Raw genomic sequence first — 21,624 nt, forward strand, 5'->3', positions numbered from 1 at the left:
GGGCACAAATGAAGTTCAAGATCGACGTCTAAGACTCATAACCATATTAGAGATCGATTTGCGACAACTCAATCTTGACGAGTGGTTAGGAGAATAAGGCCATCCTGTAACTGTCCGAACGGTTTACCGTCGGATAAGGTCTTTTAAACTGCAGCATTATCGACCCCATCTTATGTTACCTCTGACGGTTAAGCATAGCCGGCAACGATTACAGTGGTGCAGAGAACATCAACATTGGAATGTGGAATGGTATCAGGTCGTCTTTTCTGATGAATCTCGATTCTCCTTGGGTGCACATGATGGCCAAAGAAGGGTAAGATACTCCGATCTTTCGCCTATAGAGTATGTTTGGGACATCATGAGTAGAAGGCTTAGAAATTTATCCCAGCCTCCACGCACTTTGGCGGTGCTGAGACATGAAGTACAAGTAGATTGGGATAGTATCCCTCAAGAAGAAATAGATCATCTAGATATTCCATCAAAGCCGAGACGTGTTGGGGAGTGTATAGATAATCGCGGCATTTACTCCTTGCTGTACTATCTATGTTTTACCTTCTGGTGGCTGTTGCAGTTTCTTTGTCAGTTAGTATATGTCGGAAGGGTCAACAATTTGCAAGACCACGAGACCACGATGTATTCTTTAATCATTTGACAATTGAATTGAATTACCGACAACATATATATTCTATCAATTAATCAATTCAACTCTTAACTCACTTACTCATCTGGCTCACCCAATTCTGCCAAAGGAAAATTGACTCGTTTTTGCAGTTTGCTTTGGCATTTCTTCAATTTGCCTACATGTTTATTTCTAGATTTATTTCCCACTTGCTGCTTCTTCTCTAATATTTCTTTCAATTTTGATACACTGACATTTATACAAGGATCCATCATAAAGACGATTGACATTCCATATCAAAGAATACACAGAACGTGGAGATTCCTCTATGGAAAAATTATAGGTATACATACATTATTTTCTTCTTCTTCCATATTTCTACCCGAAAAATATCGAGCGTTCATTGAATTCGTGCTCAAGAGTGCTTTGGAGAAATTAGAATTGATTCTCTGTGATTACATTTGTTTACTACATACTTCAAATCTGGAGCTAATTATGGTACAAGCTAAGCGCTACTTATTATCAAAGAAAAGCTCTAATTTCTCCACAGCACTCTTGACCACGAATTTAAATGAACGCTCGTTTCTTCATTTTCACTGTAAACTCATTAGAAATTATTATTATTGTTAATACTTTATTGGCATTGATACATAAATATGTTAAACATTGTCAATACAAAAAAAATAAAAATTCTTCTCCAAAAATTAGCTTTCTTGTTGCTCATCTGAATTCAATCAGAGTAATATTTCTTTTTGATGCTGGCTGGTAATTAAACAATTTCCAGATGAAATAATATAGTTCTTTCGTAATGTCTAGGGAGAAGAATATTTTCACCATACCTTGTCTTCCGTATGCTGTTAACTATACGAGCACCAGGAAATATTGTTTTTAATAAAATTTATGAATTGAAATCCTTTAATGAGATAATTATAATGACTCTTTTCCGCATCTTGAGCACATGTTCCATTTCAGACGAAGTCTCCTAGAAAATAATACGATGTAAAATTGAAATAGTGGTTTAATGAACCATCAGGGTTTGTTAATTCTCTGATGTGCTTTTTCCAGGATAAGACGTTATCAATATAATTTTAAAAAATATTAATAACTATAACTAAAATTCACGGCTTGACTTGATTTTCAAGCTACTTGACCTGAAATCAAGTCAAGTTCAAGTCAAGTAGTAGTTTTTCAATAGGGATTCATCAAGCCAAGTAGCTTGATATTTTAACCAACTACTTGACTTGAAAATCAAGCTCGTGAAAAATTACATACTTGAGCTTGACTTGAGATATTTATTGCTTGACTTGATACCAAGCTACTTGATATTACTTGAGCTTGATACACACGAGTCGCACGTCATATATTTCTGCGAGCTCATGCGCGCTTAGACACAAAAAGGAGGTTCCCCGAGCTCCAAGATGACTGAAGCGATCGCCAGCTGGGGCGTAACTAGACTGAACTCATGGGGGGTGTTTACCCCCACTTTGAAAAAGCAGAATCTCCAAATTTTTTTATGATTTTTTTTCGAATTGTTAATCACCTATGATTGCCAGTGTGACTTTTTTAGTAGTTTTTCCGCATTTCTAAAAATTTTTATTAGGCAGAAATCTTATATGTATTTTGAAAATCAGCTCTAGCGATGGAGGAACGGAGCTACCGAGACAGTTGGGAATTGGGATGCCTAGACTAATTAGGAATCGATTTGATTAATTCTAAATCTGAAAATTAAAAAGACGTTTTCATAATATAAGATTTTATATTTAGTAATCCAGAACCAATTTCGAAAAGTAACTTGTATCTAGTATCTCGATAAGTCAGATTCAAAGAACTCTGTATTTGATTATTTTATCTTGTAAATCTTTTCCAGCAATACCTCCCTCTTGAAAATATTCAAAGATATTAGGAAGCTAGCAGAACCACTTTGGAACTTTAGATTAATTTTTGGCCACAATTTTGAGCTAACATATTATCCTATTAAAATATACTATTTCTCCCAAATTGTCAGAGAAATTGTCTGCTAGCTCAACGTAAAGTTAGCAAAACTTAAAATCCTAATTATGTTATCAAACAGTGCTTGGAGTTTTCTCAATATTAAGAAACTGTATTTTTTCATATTTTTTATTTTGTTATTTATTATTTATAGTGATTTATTTTGAGTTCTTTGCTACAATATAGTTTAATAGATAAAAATGCTTTTTGCAAGGTTCCTTCTCATTTCATATTTTTATAAAACTACCAAAATCTGCCTACAGATTTCTTCTTACTAAAAATGTCATATAAATGCTAGAAAACTACTAAAAAATTCACACTGTGGGGATAAACGCCCCCCATAAGTCAACTCTAGTTACGCCACTGCTTGCGATCGCTTCAGACATCTCGGAGCTCGGGGAACCCCCTTATTTTGTTTAAGCGCGTACAAGCTTGCAGAAATATTATGTCGTGCGACTCGGCCGTATCAAGCTCAAGTAATATCAAGTAGCTTGATTTCAAGTCAAGCAATAAATATCTCAGTCAAACTCAAGTATGCAATTTTTCACGAGCCTGATTTTGAAGTCAAATAGTTGGATGAATTATCAAGTTACTTGGCTGATGAATCCCTAATTGTCCGTGCTATTGTTTACCCAGGGGCGGATCCAGACGATGTTTGGGAGGGGTGCCAAGAAAAAGTCACGGCTCATATAGGTTAGCAAAATATCATATATTCAGTTTCCAAAATTTTTGTAGGCCAAAAACAAGTTGTAAAAAAATTTCACATATTTCATAAATATATGTAAATTCATTTCATAAGAAAACAAGAAGTATAAGGTGTAGTAAAAAAAAACATAGTTAAAATGATCCAATTTGGGTCAAATATGCGCTGTTTCGTTCTCGATAACTACAGTCTCAAGTAAACAGTTGCACCTCAGGGGAACAGCTCTTCGTAGATAATTCCCTGCCAATCTCACTAAACTCACAACAAAATCTTCCTGGCCGTTTCCGAAGGCTCACCGCGTTTCGACCACAACCGTTTTTGCTTGACGTCATAAATGATCCACTTTTCATCACCTCTTTTTTTTTTCATTTCTATGTTAATTTTGGTACTATGTGCCTGTGAGAATTGAAAAACATAACATTCTCATGGAAAAACTCAATTTTATAAAAAATCCTTTGAAACAGAGAAAAAAGTCTCAAAAATTGCTCAAAATGGCTTTCATTCGTCTCAATGCATTTCTGTGCTCGTTTAATCAGACAAGTTATTGATTTTCCAATCATTTCTTGATTATTCTTCAATTAGTCGTAACGTCCTCGATTCTCTGAAGAAGTTATACCTATTCTACCGTTTATTTATTCTGTCGAGTAATAATCGATGGGATTCAAGTCGGGGCTTCTTGCAGTGTCTACCAATTCAACGATTCGGAAAATTTTCGTTTAAGAAATTGGTCACAATGGCCTTGAAATGAGGTGTTAAAAATACATGCCTCCTACATCAAGAGCTTCATCATCGAGCAAAACAGGTAAAATATTCTGAAGAAAATCAAAATAAACTTCACAAATTAAAAAGGCTGGTAACACGTATATACGTACAAACTACTATTTTAAAGGGTGTCGCAGGAGACAGGAGTATAATAAACATTCTCTTATCAGAGGTGGAGAACCACTAAGGGAGTACGGATTGACTATTAAAAATTAATTTCTGCTCTTCCTCAGAAAGCTACAGGGTAAGTTTTCATTCTCATGGAAATAATGAAACCATCATCAGAACCAAACTTATGGGTGAAATTTATTGAAACTTGGGATGTTATTGACACATGCCGAGGTCGTGTCAGAGACATATTATTTCAAAAATTAATAATTCATAATTATTCAATCATAGAGTAATAAACAAATGATATGGTTCAAGGTTTCTGAAATTCTATGGATGTGATTTGTTGACGTCATGCAGAGACAGCGTTGCCAACCGTACGGTAATTACCGTATTTGTACGGTAAATTGATGCCAAATACGGTATACGGTCCGAATGGGCTACCGTACGCCGAAATACGGTAATTTCGTAATTTCAATTGCGATTTTTTTTTTTTGAGCTCATTGTAATAGTGGCTTTTGAAATTGTAATGTATCGATAAAAAGAAGTTTTATTTCTGTGTAATAGCACAACATTCTACAAAATATGTTCATGTAAAATAACAACCTGTAAAAATCATCTGTTAACCTCTCTCTTCATTCTTAAGTCTTCGAAATATCTCAAGATTGATATGTGAATCAAAACGATACCTTTCCAAAGATGCTCATATTATTTTTGCTAATGAGTTGAAAGCAAACTTTGTTAATAAACTCAACAGAAGATATGATGATGACTTGAAAGAAATGTGCTTGTTAAGCTTGTTAAGTGAATACAAAAAATCAAAAACTAAGAAATCTATGCAATGAATAATGATTCACATTTAAGATTACTTATATATTACTTATTTTCATGTATATATTCTTCTGTACATTTTATTATGTTTATTCAATTGAATTAAAAATTCCACTAATTTGACAAAGCATTTTTTCTTTCTCTCCCTAATCTTTGATTTAGGGCTTAGTTAAATTTTGACAAGTTTAAATTACAATTTGTAGGTTAGGTATGGCCATAGAATAGAAAGAATTGTTTATCTCTTTCTCTATGTACTTCTGTGGTTCTGTGTACGGTAAAAGTGTCCCAAATACGGTAATTTCTCGTCCCTGATACGGTAATCTCAAGATTTTGGGTTGGCAACGCTGTGCAGAGATAACATCTCTGACGTCACGTCAACGTAAACAAATAGGTTGATGGAATCTTTGAAATCTAATCTACCAGAAAAGCAAATTAAAATAATAAAAAAGTTACAACTTGTAGCAAGATGCACCTTGAGCTTTAATAATCTGGAATAAATGGAGAACACATTTTTTTTTATAATTACAATATTTATAGGCTATTCTATATGTAATGAAATATGTGATGATAATCTCAATTCTCATCAGAATTATTTGGGGACCAAAACACCTTATAGGTTTGTTGGAAACAATACATTTGGCAGGATTGATTATCCAGGTTAAAACAACATGAAATTAAATGTTTTCGAATATAATTTCAACGAGTTTTCAGGATGTAGCCCCTCTAAGATATGGATGATTATTCGACATGGTACAAGAAACCCAAGTCACTCTTTCATTGAAAACATGAATACTAGATTGCCTGAAATTAAAGATCTCATATTGAAGTACAATACAATTTCTTCAGGTACCTTATTCCATAAAATAAAAATGTTGTAACGAAGATTTTCATATTTTTTTTTATTTATGTTTGTTTTTTTTTCTTTAGAATTTTTACATAACTCTGATTTGATAGCACTTCAGAAATGGCAAGTGAAACTCGCTAAAAAAGATTCAAAAAAATTGACTCATGAGGGTCAAAATGAAATGATTGATATCGCTGAAAGAATGCAAAGTAGATTTCCTTCTCTTTTTAGTAATATTTATAGTAGTACTTCATATATGGTAAGAATCATTTGATTTAATTTCTTTTTTAAAAGTATTTATTTTAGTTTAAATACACTGATTCTCAAAGGACCCAGAAAAGTGCATACTATTTTACTGTAGGTCTCTTCGGGAAAAGCACTGCTAAGTCTGTATCATATCCTGAGCCCTCTAAGAGAGATCCTATTTTAAGGGTGAGTAAATTACTATTTCAGGATCAAAATTTTATATTTTATGTTTTCCAGTTTTATAAGTTGTGTAAAAAATGGAGGAAAGATGTAAAAAATAATCCTGAAAGTTTATCTCATCGAAGAGCTTTTAGTAACAGTTCACTAATGGTGACTATAGTTGATAGAATAAACAATAAATTGAATTTGCCAGAACACACATTAACATTTGGTATTTCCTAACTATTCTGATAGAAGAGAAATGTTCAATTACTTAATTTCTAGATGATGCTTACTTGATGTATTCAACCTGTGCCTTCGAAACTGCTTGGAAAGCAAATATAAAGTCTCCATGGTGTTCTGCTTTCTCTGCAAATGAGATGAAGGTCTTGTAATTTTTTTCCATTTTAATTTTTCTTCATCTTAAATAGATTTTACTATATTGTTTTATTATAATTGGAAGAGACATTTTGAATAAAAATCGAAAATAATTTCAGGTCTTTGAATACTACGAAGATTTGAAATATTATTGGGTAGATGGATATGGTTTCAACTTGAATCATGAACAAGCATGTGTAGCTTTTGAAGACATTGTGTCTTTCTTCAGAGAGTAAGGTCTTGATTCATAAATAAGGTTTATAATTTTAACTATTCAATTTTTCAGTAAAAACCCTTATCCTAAAGCAACTATTTATTTTACACATTCTGGAACTCTTTTGAAAGTTATGTCCCATTTAGGACTGTACAAAGAAGATGTACCATTGACTCAATACAACTTCAGTGACAAAAAAGATAATAGGAATTTCAGAGTTAGCCGTATAGGATCTTTTGCCACTAATCTAGCTTTTGTGTTGATGAAGTGAGTATAAAATTCATGAATTATATTTATGGATATGATGTTGCTTAGTTTTTTCTCTAGAATCCTAAAAGATAGAAACAGCTAAATTGTGGAGTGAATTAAAAATATCACTGAGAGTAGTGGAGCTATAGAAGTACTTGCTAAAAAATGCAAGTGTGGGAATCGAGACTTCAAATAGGCTTATACAAAAATTAGTGGAAAAAATCAACAAAGTAATAGATCTTTTGTAATAATTTATTCAGAAGAGAAAGAATACAACTCTTATTGCAGTGAATATCTGCAAATATTTACTTGTAAAAATCTAAATGAGACACAAAATTCCACTTCCCCTGACTTCGAATGAAACAAAGATTGTAGAAAAGCACTGTCATCTGTGGAAGGTTCAATTGGCACTGAACCACAAACAATTGAAATTTGGCCTATTGGAGTAAAAAGTTTTTATTTTTACGGCTGAAACAATAAGAGGATAATTTTTTACAAGGAGTTCCTAATTTTAATGGTGTGCCCTTCCTCTCTGAGGGGATTGCAGCGTTTCATCCCGGGACCACTGTCAAAGTCATCAGTATGGAAACTCAATGGTCTATTATAACGTGTGTTAATTTAAATTCGTAGTCAAGAGTCCTTTGGAGAAATCAGGAATTAGAGTTGATTTTCTGTGATTACAAGTAGAGCTTAGCTTGTACCATATAGTTCTCATATTTGAAGTATGTAAATGAATGTAATAGAGTATTAGACTGGCTGCACTAGTTCGAATTAATTCGAGCTAATTATGTCATTTAGCACTACAAAAATTTGAATGAATTCGCACTGGTGCAGCCAGTCGAATACGCTATTAGTAATATGGTACAATATAAGCGCTACTTGTGATCCCAGACAAACCACTCTAAGCTTGGTGACTTTGCCATAGAATGGTTTGTCTTATGTTTCAAGTGGTGTCATTCTGTCAAGTATTGCGAAGCGTGCGACGCCTTCTCTAGTACTAGCAAATTTACTACAAATAAAACAAAGTAATTTCCACTAAATTATTAGTGGATCGGTTTCTGAACCGATAAGGTATAAGATAAGAGAATGTGCATCAATAAGGAATGTCATGTGAAAAGTCAATTTACTACATAAAATCAGTAAAATTGACAATGATAAAAAATATATAACATATTGAAAACATTCAGACTACATCATTAAAGTGAATAAGCAATTTTTCAATGAAAAATATTATCAAGCTTATATTATTTCAAGAGCGGTATGGTAGACAATCAATTTGAATATTAAAATCAGGGAATCCTGCAAAATTGCTAGATAATATTTATGACAATACATGTTTGACCTGTTTGTGAAGGCAATAATTTTTAATGAATACAGAATGAAATTGATTTTCTCACTTCAATAGTACTTATTCAGGGATCGACCAACATAGCATGTACCATGATAAGGATAATGACATGGAAATTACTGATATAATATTTGCAGTAAAAAAAAATTGACAGAATTCGATGACATTCCACATTATGGTATGATAACTGAAACCATTGTATGCAGAATACAGGTATTTTTTATACAATGCTGGAACCTTCATTTCCGCTATTGAAGTGGCTATTCATAAGAAAGGGGACTAATCAGATAATTACCACTCTCCAGGTCTATTTGAGAAAGCCTTTTGATGAGACTCAACTTGATTTTTGTCTTCCACTCAATATGATGAGAGAAAGTACGCAAGATGCAGTATTGACTGAATATAACAAAATACTGAATTGGATCTTCATGTGTTTGATACTTCTGATGTAGTCATACCGATCCAGAAATAGAAAGATTGGCTTTTGTATTGTGTTGAGGTCATATAATAATAATAATAAATCGTTTATTCTGGAATTTGAATACAGAACAAACTTACTCACTGAGGCGTGAGCCTGTAAGTAATTTATAATTAACAAAATAATTTACAGTATAGTAGAGTACAGAATATATGGTGGGAGATCCCAGAGAGTACCACTGGTTGAGAGTGGCCAGCAGGGGATGGCGGAAGCAGTTAGTATAAAATTGAAGTAACGCGGGATTTTAATTTCGGACTATTCATGATTTTCAGAGAGTAATTTCTACTTATTATCGATATGTTCTTACAACGCATCACACGGTTTGGCAGCAACTAATTCGTCTAATTCTAATGCGGCGCACCGCAAGTGTGACCACCCCACTTCGCCATTGAAAAAGGAAACTTGTGAGCCTTCCGGGAACTGCGACCATGTAGATCTTTTGTTCTCTACCCTACTCATTCATGTTTGTTCAACATAGTATCATGCAGATGTTTTGCACATTGCACTGTTCCACCGGACCATGAGTATTTCCTAGAATAACGAATACTATCTTTCCAAATGTATTTTCCAAACCTCTTAGGGCGGTTCACAAGTCCCGTATTTGGGAGGCTTATAACTTTTAATAGGAGTGCCATAGAGTGTCAATCTTTTTGCATAATATTCCTTATATCCTCAAGTTTTTTTTTTAAATAAGAGATAAGCTTCATCTTATAAGAAAATTTAAATTTTCCACTAGATAGTGGGTTTTCTTTATGTGCAATGTAGAATAACAAACGAATAATATTTTTTTCGGATTCTAGAAAAAAATTAGTAGTCTTGATGGCCTTAAATGCATGATTTGATCGCTTTTAAGGGGAGATAATCTAGTTTGAAGTTTCCATACACGTTACATCAGAAAATTTTGGGGATTTAACGTAATTGCAAGCTGCTATTTGCATCTCTGCTATTCTTACTCAGTTACTATTTTTAAATCTCTAGAAAGTATTATGTTATTATTATTCGAACATTAACTACATCTATCTAATACGATAGATTGATTGATAAGATCAAATGGATAAGGAACATATTAAATATTATTTTATTCCATTTTCTCGTATATGGTGCTTTTAAGGTATAAAGTGATTCGAAGAAATCCATTATTATTTGAACTTGGCATTCCATTTTTGAATTCATATACAGGGTGTTGAAAAAAGTGGCTACGTATTTGGATAATTTTGAATTGTACTTCAGACTATCCTATAGACATCGAAAAAAATATTTTCAAAATGTCTTTATTTACGCCCTTAAAATGAGATCCGCGTCTCGAATTTATAGAATTCGAGAAAATTAATTCATCCTGAAATCAAAGATACCTTTATGTTGCAGTTGTGAAGGAACTCCTAAAGTTTTGACTCTTCACCAAGAAAGAATTGTTAAGTTGCCAAGTTGTCCAACAAGTGACCTCTGTACTCTCAGTAAAATTTTAAGTTACTATAAAGGTGACAGAGCAACTTGTGATTTTGAAGAAATGTGTGCAACTGAATTAGAAGATACTGAGGATGAAGCAACAGACGACAGCATATGACCATGAAGTGAACAACATATTCAAATTAGGATATTAATAATGATAATTTATATGATATTAAATCATAAAGTATATTAAGTTATTTTATCATCATTCACATTATGAAATAGATACTTATCAGAGGAATTTTATATGAAGAATATATTTTATTACTTTTAACGAGTATTCTTGATTATTGAAATAAACATATGAAGGCATCCCATAAGGAAAGACTCAGGGAATGAATAGGAGCAGACAATAATGATCCAATATCACCTTATACAGGCAGGTTTACAATTTCGGCAAAAATATCTATCCACCATATTTTTTTGAGAAATGTACCGAATCAAATTGAGTGTTGGAGGTGTTTACGACTGAATCTTCTACCAATAAATACATACAAAGAGTAAAAGGACAACTTTTCAGTAAATAAAGATTATAGCGCCATCTGAATGGAAAAAATGTTTGCAGTAGAATGGTAGATTATATTAGTCCATCTATCAAGGTTCTACGTTAGTATTTATCTATAATATTAGTCTACCATCCAACTCATTGAGTTTTTAATTAAAATGTTATTTTTATATTTATTTATTAATGGAGCTATACAATACTCACAGAAATTGAATACTTTTAAATTATTATATTATATTCGTAGAATCTCAGACATTTCTACAAGTTGTTGAAAACAACTCTACTAGATACTTCCTTTGTTATATCTCCAACATTTAAATTCTCAAAATGAAATGAAACTAAGAACGAAAAAGTTTATATTTCAAGAAAAAATACAAGATATCTAAATTTTATTTAGTCAATATTGCGTATTTCTTTCCCTATTTCAGATGATCTCTTCACTAAGGCAGTTCAGACAATCAGTCACTGAATGTGGATTTTGTCCAGGTTTTCCCAAATTTCAGTTAGGTCTTTCAACCGTCTTCCAAATCTGTTCTATGGGCTTGAGAACTATGCTACGAGCTGGTCAGTATATAGTAGCAATTCCAGCTTCGAAAAGGACAGGACAGCATTATTTTGAATTAGGAATTAATGCAGTTAAGTAACATGCGGTGTTGAGATTTCCATTTTTTATCACAATCAAGTAAGTACGCGCCGTTAACGATATTGCGCCCCACACCAATATTGGGCCTTCACCAAGAATTAATAGTATCTGAAAGTTTTGGAAAAATATTAACATGTAGCACCTCTAGCGAATTTAAATTCTTCGCCTCGAACCCTGTGTGGCGCTATTGTTAACTGAATTATTACACAAAATTCTTAAATATGTGGTGCACAAAATTCTTAAATATGTGGTGTAAGTGTATTAGAATGCTCTAACTCTACTGTTTCCTAGATCAGAAGTAGTCACAGAAATAATGGCCTTGTTACAATGCGAACCGTGTAACACCCAGTCAAAAAAATTATACCTAAAACTTTTGACATCATATGGATTCTGGTGACAACCTGGCTGACCTTTCTTCTAGAGAATTGACTGCTGTCGCTCTTGTTCAATTGTCCTTGTGGCTCTCGGAAGAAGAATGGTATTGAAATGTGATAAGTGATGACACAGAATTAATCAGCCCTATTCTGTAACTCCAAATCGAAAGGCGATGGTATGGATCAGTCGGTCTTCATTTACAGCAACTGATAAGAAGACATTTATTTACAATTACATGGAATCTACAAATCAACTGAGTTGTTCCCATAAAATATAAGATTTAATACACATCCCAATTCATGTGAAGATAGGTACAGAAGAATTAAAATTAGTTTCTTTATTTGAATTTCACTATTTTAGGTTTTGTATGTCCTTTATTTTTTTGCTCAAGGGAGTTTTAAAAAAGTGTTCTTCAAGATTTTTTTCGAGTCTCAGTCAAACGATGGTCATTAGGAGTTTGAGCAAGTGAGCAGAGCTGTGGCACAGCATTCGAGTGGAAGCTATATTAAGTTTCCAAAAACACTACAGGATATATTGAAAATATATCAGGAATTATATTGATTGCATATTTTTTCTGCTCCTACCTAAGCAACATAATTTCTGTAAGGTTTCAATGTTATCCTATTGAAGAATTCATTTTTTAACTGATTCATATATTTCTTTTTACTTCTCTATAATGGTGTAATCATTCTTTCGTTCTAGTCTTTTGTTCGTACATAAACTTGGCCTCCTCTAGATTCAATTTCTTTTCTTCAAGTTCCAATTCTTTTGTTTTATTGGTAGCTTCTAGGAGACGTATTTTCAATTCAACTTCCTTTAGTTCTAATTCTTTTTTTTTTAATTCAATCATAGCCTCTGAACAATTGGTCTGTAATATTTGTTCTATGCTTTCGTGCATATATTTATTGGCAATTTTGAAACCCATATCTGCATTCTGCAAATTACTTGCTTCACCTAAAACAAATTGGTTACATATTCAAATAAAATAATCGTACTTATATGTTCATAAACACCAACCTGTTTCTTTCTCAGTTTCAGTATCTGAATATATTTTTTTTCTATGAACAGGAGGACTACAACTCTTAGACCTTTTCGAAGACTGTTGATCTTTGGGCATTTCAGTGACCACATCAGAAATCTCAAATATAACATCAACAGTTTCGTATCCTAATCCTACTTCCTCAGCGTCTTCTCCTTCCACAGAGATCCCAGTTGATAGAGACATCAGTTTTTTCTCATTTGCAGTCAACCCTCTGGTTACAGTAGTTCCTCCTCCTGTTTTTTGCTGTTCTTTAAGTTCCCTAGCTTTTTTTTTTGTATTACACTTCCAGTCAATTAATGTCTGAAAATTAACATAATGATGTAAATGAATCGAAATAAATTTGAATCACTACCAGGTGTACCTTTTTCCATTGGGATGGCGTTTTCGAAGGTCCATTGCCAATCGAATTTAACTTTTTAGTTAAATCCTCCCACAAATTTTCTGCGAGCTCCTTTTCAGCTTCCGACGGTCTGTTTTTACAATGCACCAATACCTTATTTTCTGATAGAGCTTTCACCAAAATGGAGAGTTGTTCAGGAGACACTTTCCTCTTGTTTAAATATTCCATTTTCATGGACATTGAAATTGGCGGGTGAGAATTGCTTAACGCATACAATGCTATCTCTTATCAACTCTACCAAGATTCAAAAGCGTCAAATCGAAATAAAGATCCATTCCAATACACATTTCGATTTGTGCTGTCTATCACAGAACACTATGTATAGTGTTCTATGGTGTCTACGATAGAAGTGAAACATTCCGATTTCTCAGATTACGATCAATTCGTTCATTTTCATTCGAGTTACAGAATACGCTCTATTCGTTTGACGTCACACACCGCCATTTTAGTTCTCCTGTCAGTGTTCGGAATCCAAACAAATAAATTGTCATTCAAATTAGTATGGTATCGTTGAAGGAATTGGCTCATTTTATTAAATAAGAGTATTTGAGGAATTATTTCAGTATTAATTGATAGAAGGAACAAGATTAATACCAGTAAGTTTGAATCCTGTATAATTCCCCAGATTTTGTAAAAAGCCGTGTTTATTTGTTTGAACTTCAAGTTCAAACTTACTGGCATTAATCTCGTTTCTTCTGTCTATTAATTAATTTTAAAATCGTTCCCTAAATAATCTTATTTATCAAAGAAGCCAATTTCTTCAACGACAACGTACTAATTTGAATGCAGTGGCGACGCTAGGGGGGACAGGAGGGTCCCGGGCCTCCCTAAAATTTGACATACTAAGGCTAAAAGATTAGCAGAACTATAACGGCCGCTTATCCCATTTTTAAGGACATTCGAATTGACACATTATGTCGGTGGCATGGGTTGTCAAATAAGGACGAGAATTAGCAATGCAAGTTCTTTACCAAGCCACCTTTCGGCGGAAACGCTAATTTCACGTGTAGGAACTAAAGCAAAACACAAATATACAGAGTGTCCCGTAAAAACACGTCAAACCGAGAAAGAATGTAGATCAAAGGATAACCCACCTGCTATGACAAAATTCCCATTATAAAAGTGTTACCGTTTTCAAGATATTTTTTTTTTGAAAATAATGAATTTTTGCCCCTTTCAATAGTTTTGTCTTTACGGTTGGTACAATTTTACACATTTTTGGTTAATTTTTTCAGTAAAATATTGCTGAAGAATGATTTTAACGTTTACATTAAAAGCATTCACCGAACATTTTAAAGGGGGGCTGTGAGAAATATTTTTATTGAAAATTTTGGTAGTGGATTCTTTTGTTCATGAAGTTTAGCCCATCGTAGTGGAACCAATATGTACCGAGCTACTACGGCACATTACATCAATAAATTGTCTATTTTATAGTGATTCCAAAAAGGTATCATACAAGACATTTGTTATTCAAAGAAAAAAATATGGCTGTTTCTATCCAACATGGTACGTTTGGATATATAAACCTTGGTCCTTAGAATTGGTGCATAAACCCACCATAAAAACGGGATGACAATTATAACATGACATTGTCTGTCAAAACATTCGTATTTATGATTGGTCAAGAAATTCGGCAACGCTGCGGTTTGGTTCCCCTATTTCATGATCCTTTCTTTATGCTCGAGAATACGAAAATACGACATGGGCGCCCGCAGAAATTTTTCTCAGGGGGGACGAATAAAAATTATTGAAAAACGATAAGGCGTCCATGATTGTCATTGAAAACCGGAAAATTGTTGTGAATCCATTACTTCCTATTTTTCCATGCCCTTTGGATTGAGAAAGTAATATTGAGGATGTTGTGCTGAAAAATGAGGTAATCAAAATCTCAGGGGGTCCATGGCCCCCCCTGCGGGCGCCCATGAAATACGATTGTAGGGAGCAGCAATAGAGTAGAATCTAGGAACGATCCCATGAACGTTCTATTATATTGCCGTCAAGAATTGACACCCAGCTGTTATGTCAGTTCTTTGATATTTGCATGTGGCGCCCTTCGTGGCGAAATGAAATCATTAGTAAAACATAATCGATAATCATAATATACGCTTTTACTGTCTTGCCTGCTGAAGAGGTGTTAGAAATTAGAAAAGTTTTGAGTTGATTTTGTTTTCAATAAATAATTTAATTGTTTCCTAAATTTCAAAGAATTGATGGAAATGAATATGTTCCAACCTCCAATTCCCTATACATGTAATGAAATATCATGCATCAAATCTATTTCGCAGTTAGGGATCCACTAAAGTTTCGAGATGTTAAAATGAAGTTTATGAAAAAGTCTCCAATTTAATATCAAACATCTATTCATGAATAAATTATTTAAAATATAACTATAAATATAAAGCTGTAAATTAATATACAATTTTGTTCCCCTCTCCAGACTTTTTAATGATATCAGCATAATACTCATCAACTGTAAATATTGACTCCCGACTGCGTTTACTGAAAATTAAAATTATAATTTGATTAACACATAACAGTTGGCTTTAAATTCAATAAAAATTTTTCTCTATTTCAGTATCGTAATGAGTTCATTAGAGTTCTAAAAACAGTGCTTCAATGAACTCATCACAGCATTGTTTTCATATATATTTATCGTTTTGTGGTTGTCTGCACTGATTGTCAATCCTATCATAATTCAACACACGTCAAATTGTCAATAGAGAGTTATTGCAACGCACAAATAAGCGATCTTTTATTAAAGGATCCTGTAATAAAGGATCCTCTATCGTGGACGTTAAAAGTGAACTATTGCAAGGTGCTTTTAACGAAAGTCAGTAAAGTGACAGATCTTTAAATTTGACATATTTATATTTTGTCACCTTTATTTTGTATTTTGATAAATAAAATAATTCATTTGGTAAAAGTTCAAAATCGAAAATGAAAGAACAAATAGCGTTAGCAATTTTAGCTGGGACCATTATTGAGGAATTGATTTTTCATAATAGATACAGTTGGTGTAGAAAATATATCAAAACCAATTCAAACAAATCGACTAGTTGACTTGGAAAATTTTTACTACAAGTCTCGCAATCATTATCGAAGTTTATTTTTATAACTGCAAACTTCATTGTGGAAAATCATGGACACTTCTAAGATAATTTGAATGCACATAAGTGGCTTTATAGAAATAGTTATCAGCTCTAGTTATAGGTAAGCTATTAGCTTAATTGAAATTAAATTATTTATTATATTACCTTAATTCGTTTTTAGTCTACCAATTCGTCATATGGGAGGAGCTGTACCAAACTACTGGGGTTTTATCGATGGAACTATTAGAGAAACTTGTTGACAAAGTATCATCACTATGTAAAATATCAGTCTACTTTATGTACTTGTTTGAATGGAAGTCAATCAGGTATTTCTTTTCATGTAAAACCACCAGTATTGGAAGATTATTTTGTTCAACAGAATTATGTTATGTATTTTTGTACCTTTTCCTACAATAATTTTAAAAAAGTGTACTTAACGTATAATTTTATAATAACATTACTGATAATTAATTAGGTTCTGCATTGTGATTTGCTTTTTTTATGCTATGTTGATCCGATATATAAAAAAGTACTTAGGTAACAAGTTCATTATTTTTCTTTCAAAACAATCCCATTGGTGTTTCTATATTACAGAATAAATTACTTATATTCAATATAAAAAAATAATATTCAGTATGCAGTAGCATTCTGTAACAATACTACATTATACATATAGGTAAATTCTTATTTCTAATAAAATTCAGGATTTATCAGTATTATTTTTAATTCTTTTAGTAGGATCAAATTAAATATGATGTTTTGTTGAGAATCGTATAAGTTCTTGAAAAATTCGTTATTGAGAGCACATTTTTTCCTCGAATGAAATGGTTCCCACAGATGCCGAAAATCAAGAAATAAAATGCAAATTTCTCAAAAAGTTTACTTTGTTTACCTAAACAGCTACCAATATTTTAGGTTAGTTCTTGCTGCATAACGACGGCAAATATTCGGCATAAACAGATATCTGTCAAAATAAAGGATCCTTAAATAAAAGTTGGTCGCCTGTATTTAAATAAAGTAAGGGACGCCTGTATTTTAGATTTAGCAATCCTTAATATCTGACTCAGTGCGCATGCGTACATGTCAAAATAAGAGATCCTGTAATAAAAGATCGCTTATTTGTGCGTTGCAATAACTCTCTATTATAATATAATTTGGATTTAGTGAAATGATTTGCGACATTATTCGCAATTTCTTTCAATTCTGTTGGTGTTAAATGGATTTCGTCAGACATAATTCACGAATTTAATGCGTAATTATAAATTTCAAAATTCGAAACATAAGTACGATTCAAATTGAAATTCCGTAATCTGTCAATTTTCGTAACAGTCAGACCAACTGCCAAGATACAATAAGACAAAAGTCACTAGGATAGATAATCTGAATTTTTCATTGAATTTCGACAATATTTCACAAAACTTGACTGAAATAGAGAAAATATCGTCTAATACTCGTTGCAGAAGGCAATTCCAACACTCATGTGTTCAATAACTCGCTCCTTCGTCGCTTGTTTTCGAATTTCGCATTCGTGTTGGAATAGGAGCCCATTCTGCAACTTGTTCAAGAATATACTATTCTCTATTTCAGTATATCGTAATGAGTTCATTACAGTAATAAAAACAGTGCTGTAATGAACTCATTAAAGCATTGTTTTCAGTTATATTTTTCGTTTTGTGTTTGTGTACACTGACAGACGTCCATTGTCAATATAATATGATTTGGATAAAGTGAAATGATTTGCAGCATTATTCGTTTTTCTCTCAATTCTGGTGGTAGTAAATCGATTTCGTCAGAAATAATTCACGAATTTAATGCGTAATTATAAATTATTTCAAAATTAGAAATGTACAATTTGAAATAAACTCCGTAATCTGTCAATTTTCGTAACGGTCACACCAACTGCTAAGATACAATACAAAAATCACTAGGATGTTAAATCTAAATTCTTCATTGAATTTCGACAATATTTCACAAAAATTGACTGAAATAGAGAAAATATCGTCTAATACTTGTTGCAGAAGGCAATTGGAAGACTTTCGCATTCATGTTGTAATAGAAGCCCATTCTGCAACTTGTTTTAGAATACACTATTATTGAAAATAAAATATCTTCAAGTCATTAAATATGTGGCATACTATGAAACATATACATACATTTTCTTCTGTATTTTTTTTGGTCCTTCGATTTGATTCCACTTTGAAACTTTATGGTTGTTTAGACTCATCAGTCCTAACACAGATATCCACAGAGAATACTGGTGTAGGTCATTTTTATCTGTCCATTTATCGAAGAATTTTTGAGAGAAACTAAGTATTTCAGAAGCTTGCTGAAATTCCCTCAAATCTCCAAAATATTTTATATAATTCGTGAATAAAAATGACACCATTGTTTCAGGCTGAGATTGAAGTTCCATTAGGAGACTCTCCATATTGCAATTCAGTTCACCATTATCAGTTCTTTTAGGATTTAGAATTCTGCCTAATGCATGAAATAAACCAAGTGTCTCATCTTTTGCCATTATCTTGATACTGGAAGATTTTTCGGATCTTTTTCTTTTTGTACCAGTCTTAATTGGCATATTCTTCACTGTGGGCAATTCTTGGCTCCCTTAAAATAAAATTAATGCATTCTGTTGACAAGCTGAATTTTTTATATACAAGTTGAAATAATTGTACATATTTTTTCAGTTCATTAAATTGAACAAGCAATTATTTTGATAAAAGAAAAATTTAATAATAGTAATAAATGAGCGGTAGGAAAACCTCAGGGATTCACTTATGAGGAAGAATCGACTCTGCAGATTCGAACTTTCTGGCCAGGGAAGCTAACACCTTGCCTTGAGTCCCTATCAAGAGTTATAGATGAAGACGTGTGGAAATCTGCTCAAGAGTTCTGCCATCATAGAGTAATATTAAGAAATAAACTTGTATCTAGTCATTCTATGAAAAAGATAAGCAGCACATTCTTCATGACATTTTATAGGGAGATTTTATCTTTTGACTATTGTGCAAAATGGATCAACAAATTATTCAGGTCTGTATTTATAATGATTTTTAGTATAAGCGATATTAAATACTAAAATATGGATCTAATAAACTTTCAGCCTGATGTATCCTTCTAGTGATACCGTATATATAGGTTTAGCAGCACAATGATATTTTCGACATGGTCGAGAGTGAGATCAAGAAGAGAAAAACTTTAAGAGAGGCAGTAATGATGACGACAGATAGAATAGAGTGGAAGAAGTTCATTAACTTCAGATAAAGGTGTAAAATTTACACAATGGTTCATTTTTTTTACATTGAAAGAGAACATAATGAGCCACAGTGTAAAATTTGCAGTGTTTTCCATCTCAATTTCACTCAATGTTGACAATAAAATGTATAAAATAATTTTGCTATTATCTCTAGTGAAAATTATCAGATACTGCAACTGGTATATGATTTTGATTGATTAAAATATTTATTCATATATCAATATTTATTGGAATATTTATTATCATTTGGGCCAAAAATGTCAAATGATACCTCAACATTCCATTCATAAAAAAAATTTCTAATCTAACCAATTCAAGAAAAAAAACTTGGAACATTTGTTATCATTTATGCCAAAAGAGTAAGATTATACCTTCACCATAAGAAGAAAAAAATTTGATAAGCAGCATACCTAATAAACTAGCAAAGTAATATTGATTAATGGCACATCTGATATCTCCCATCGATGAAGATATAATTGCATCAACTATGTTCGAAGATGGTAGTTGAAAAAGATCTTGATTTAATTTTACAATATCATGTGCTTTTTTCAAAGCTGTCTTTAATAATGTTGGTGCACATGAATTGAAACTGAAAATGAATTGATTGTGGGTAGTGTAAAGAGCATGATGTTAACCTCACCTTATATTAGATATGTTATATTTAACTAAAATTTCTTGAGGAAATAAATTATACACCAAGTTGACTTTACTGTTTATCACCTCTGTACAAATAAAAACAATGGGATGCTTCACTTTATAATAACATTCACTGAAAAGCAAAATTGAAATATGTTTTGAAAAGATTATATCAACTTACTCTAAAACATTAGCAAACTCTTCATGATGTTTCATGAAAACATTCGGAAAATCTTCAACCAACACAATCCTTTTTAACATGGAAGTATTCAAAAGAGATGAATAATTTGATTCTGTTGTCAGGAAATCCAAAAATTTATTTACTTGGTTTGGTCCTCTTAGTAATTCAAAGTCCTGATCAATTGGATTTATCCATTCAGTAATACTAATTCCCATTTGTTCACATAGAACATTTAGTGTAGCAGTCTTACCTGAACCTGTAGGTCCAGATAGAAGTAAAAATGAATTGGTTTTCTGAAAAAAGTTTTTGTTTTTGTATTCAAATACTTCAGAGTGGTCATTACATACTTCAGATTCATTAGAGAATGCTTTTTCTAACCATGATTTCACTTCCTGAATTTTTTTAGGATGAACTGCTAAATCAGATATGTTTTTTGGCGAAAGTTGTGAATAGAAGTCAAAAGATGACTTTCGAGGTTTATTATTTATTTTACTTGTGATTATCCGTGTTTTGGATTCATAATTAGAAGAATCAGTGACCATTGGTGATTTTCTAGGAAATACTTTCTCTGGACCAAAATCAAAAGATTTCCAAGTCTAGAATTATAATAACATGATCGATATGTTTATGATATCAATATTTATAACATACACTAGAAGTTTTTTTTACTTCCATTTTGAGTTATAAATAACTATTATTCTTGTTACTTCCACTGGGCACTAAAAAGTAAAGTGAAGTCATTACTTTTCAGATTTTCAAATTTGAAAAAAGTTAACCCAACTACTCATAGATATTTACTATTTGATAATTGACCACTTCCATAGATTATTGATCTTTGCTACGCTATATGATCTACTTGTATGATCTACTTGCTCTTCTTGCACTGTTTTGCACCAACACGAAGAGAGAGGGTTGTTAACATTGTGCAACTTAGCAAATCAGTACTTTTATGTCAAAAATTCATCATTACTCTGAGGAAAAATCATACGGATGATTGACTAGGTTTCACGTGATTATATCCAATATCAATGATATCATGCGTGCCAAAAGGTTGTTTTGCTGAAAGTGAATACTGGAAACATTATAATGTAAGAAAGAACTGAGATTTTTGCGATGTGTA

The 21,624-nt window shown here is 32.4% G+C and overlaps 3 protein-coding genes and 1 long non-coding RNA gene across 5 annotated transcripts; 2 read left to right on the top strand and 2 right to left on the bottom strand.

The window, feature by feature from the left end:
- Window positions 1–5,365: 5,365 nt before the first annotated feature.
- Window positions 5,366–10,651, top strand: LOC123682399 (multiple inositol polyphosphate phosphatase 1-like). Its single transcript, XM_045620997.1, has 9 exons — window positions 5,366–5,669; window positions 5,724–5,858; window positions 5,940–6,115; window positions 6,163–6,288; window positions 6,340–6,493; window positions 6,547–6,647; window positions 6,759–6,871; window positions 6,926–7,120; window positions 10,294–10,651. Exons 1-9 carry the CDS (start codon window positions 5,510–5,512, stop codon window positions 10,490–10,492), a joined length of 1,359 nt encoding a protein of 452 aa, XP_045476953.1. The 5' UTR covers window positions 5,366–5,509; the 3' UTR covers window positions 10,493–10,651.
- A 1,107-nt stretch (window positions 10,652–11,758) lies between these two features.
- On the bottom strand, window positions 11,759–13,730 carry LOC123682764 (myb/SANT-like DNA-binding domain-containing protein 4). 2 transcript variants are annotated; one of them, XM_045621548.1, is made up of 4 exons: window positions 13,304–13,730; window positions 12,918–13,242; window positions 12,568–12,854; window positions 11,759–12,106 (listed from the first exon to the last, which is right to left on the bottom strand). In XM_045621548.1, exons 1-3 carry the CDS (start codon window positions 13,520–13,522, stop codon window positions 12,586–12,588), a joined length of 813 nt encoding a protein of 270 aa, XP_045477504.1. In that variant the 5' UTR covers window positions 13,523–13,730; the 3' UTR covers window positions 11,759–12,106; window positions 12,568–12,585. The 2 variants fall into 2 exon arrangements, 1 of the variants encoding a protein (XP_045477504.1); XR_006747866.1 differs by lacking the exon at window positions 11,759–12,106 and adding an exon at window positions 12,108–12,452 and having other exon boundaries at window positions 12,530–12,854; window positions 13,304–13,729.
- A 1,954-nt stretch (window positions 13,731–15,684) lies between these two features.
- LOC123682543 (cell cycle checkpoint protein RAD17) lies at window positions 15,685–21,314 on the bottom strand. Its single transcript, XM_045621193.1, has 7 exons — window positions 21,156–21,314; window positions 20,852–21,100; window positions 20,505–20,797; window positions 20,328–20,456; window positions 20,098–20,276; window positions 18,585–19,038; window positions 15,685–15,841 (listed from the first exon to the last, which is right to left on the bottom strand). Exons 1-7 carry the CDS (start codon window positions 21,177–21,179, stop codon window positions 15,751–15,753), a joined length of 1,419 nt encoding a protein of 472 aa, XP_045477149.1. The 5' UTR covers window positions 21,180–21,314; the 3' UTR covers window positions 15,685–15,750.
- On the top strand, window positions 16,464–16,750 carry LOC123682544. The gene is made up of 2 exons (XR_006747829.1): window positions 16,464–16,552; window positions 16,613–16,750. It is a non-coding gene; the product is annotated as an uncharacterized LOC123682544 (long non-coding RNA).
- Window positions 21,315–21,624: the final 310 nt, after the last annotated feature.

This window comes from Harmonia axyridis, chromosome 6 (genome assembly GCF_914767665.1).
Source record: "Harmonia axyridis chromosome 6, icHarAxyr1.1, whole genome shotgun sequence".
In the NCBI taxonomy this organism is placed as follows: Eukaryota; Metazoa; Arthropoda; class Insecta; order Coleoptera; family Coccinellidae; genus Harmonia; species Harmonia axyridis.

Bases quoted from the DNA above. Each gene is read 5' to 3' on its own strand.
- LOC123682764 (XM_045621548.1), bottom strand. From the start codon at position 13,522: ATGTCCATGAAAATGGAATATTTAAACAAGAGGAAAGTGTCTCCTGAA. The intron at 13,243-13,303 runs GTACACCTGGTA...GTTAATTTTCAG, and splicing joins CGCCATCCCAATGGAAAAAG to ACATTAATTGACTGGAAGTG. The intron at 12,855-12,917 runs GTTGGTGTTTAT...AATTTGTTTTAG, and splicing joins TGAAACTGAGAAAGAAACAG to GTGAAGCAAGTAATTTGCAG.
- LOC123682399 (XM_045620997.1), top strand. From the start codon at position 5,510: ATGGAGAACACATTTTTTTTTATAATTACAATATTTATAGGCTATTCT. The intron at 5,670-5,723 runs GTTAAAACAACA...ACGAGTTTTCAG, and splicing joins TGGCAGGATTGATTATCCAG to GATGTAGCCCCTCTAAGATA. The intron at 7,121-10,293 runs GTGAGTATAAAA...TTTATGTTGCAG, and splicing joins CTAGCTTTTGTGTTGATGAA to TTGTGAAGGAACTCCTAAAG.
- LOC123682543 (XM_045621193.1), bottom strand. From the start codon at position 21,179: ATGGAAGTAAAAAAAACTTCTAGT. The intron at 21,101-21,155 runs GTATGTTATAAA...TTATAATTCTAG, and splicing joins AAGTAAAAAAAACTTCTAGT to ACTTGGAAATCTTTTGATTT. The intron at 20,457-20,504 runs GTAAGTTGATAT...TTTGCTTTTCAG, and splicing joins GAGTTTGCTAATGTTTTAGA to TGAATGTTATTATAAAGTGA.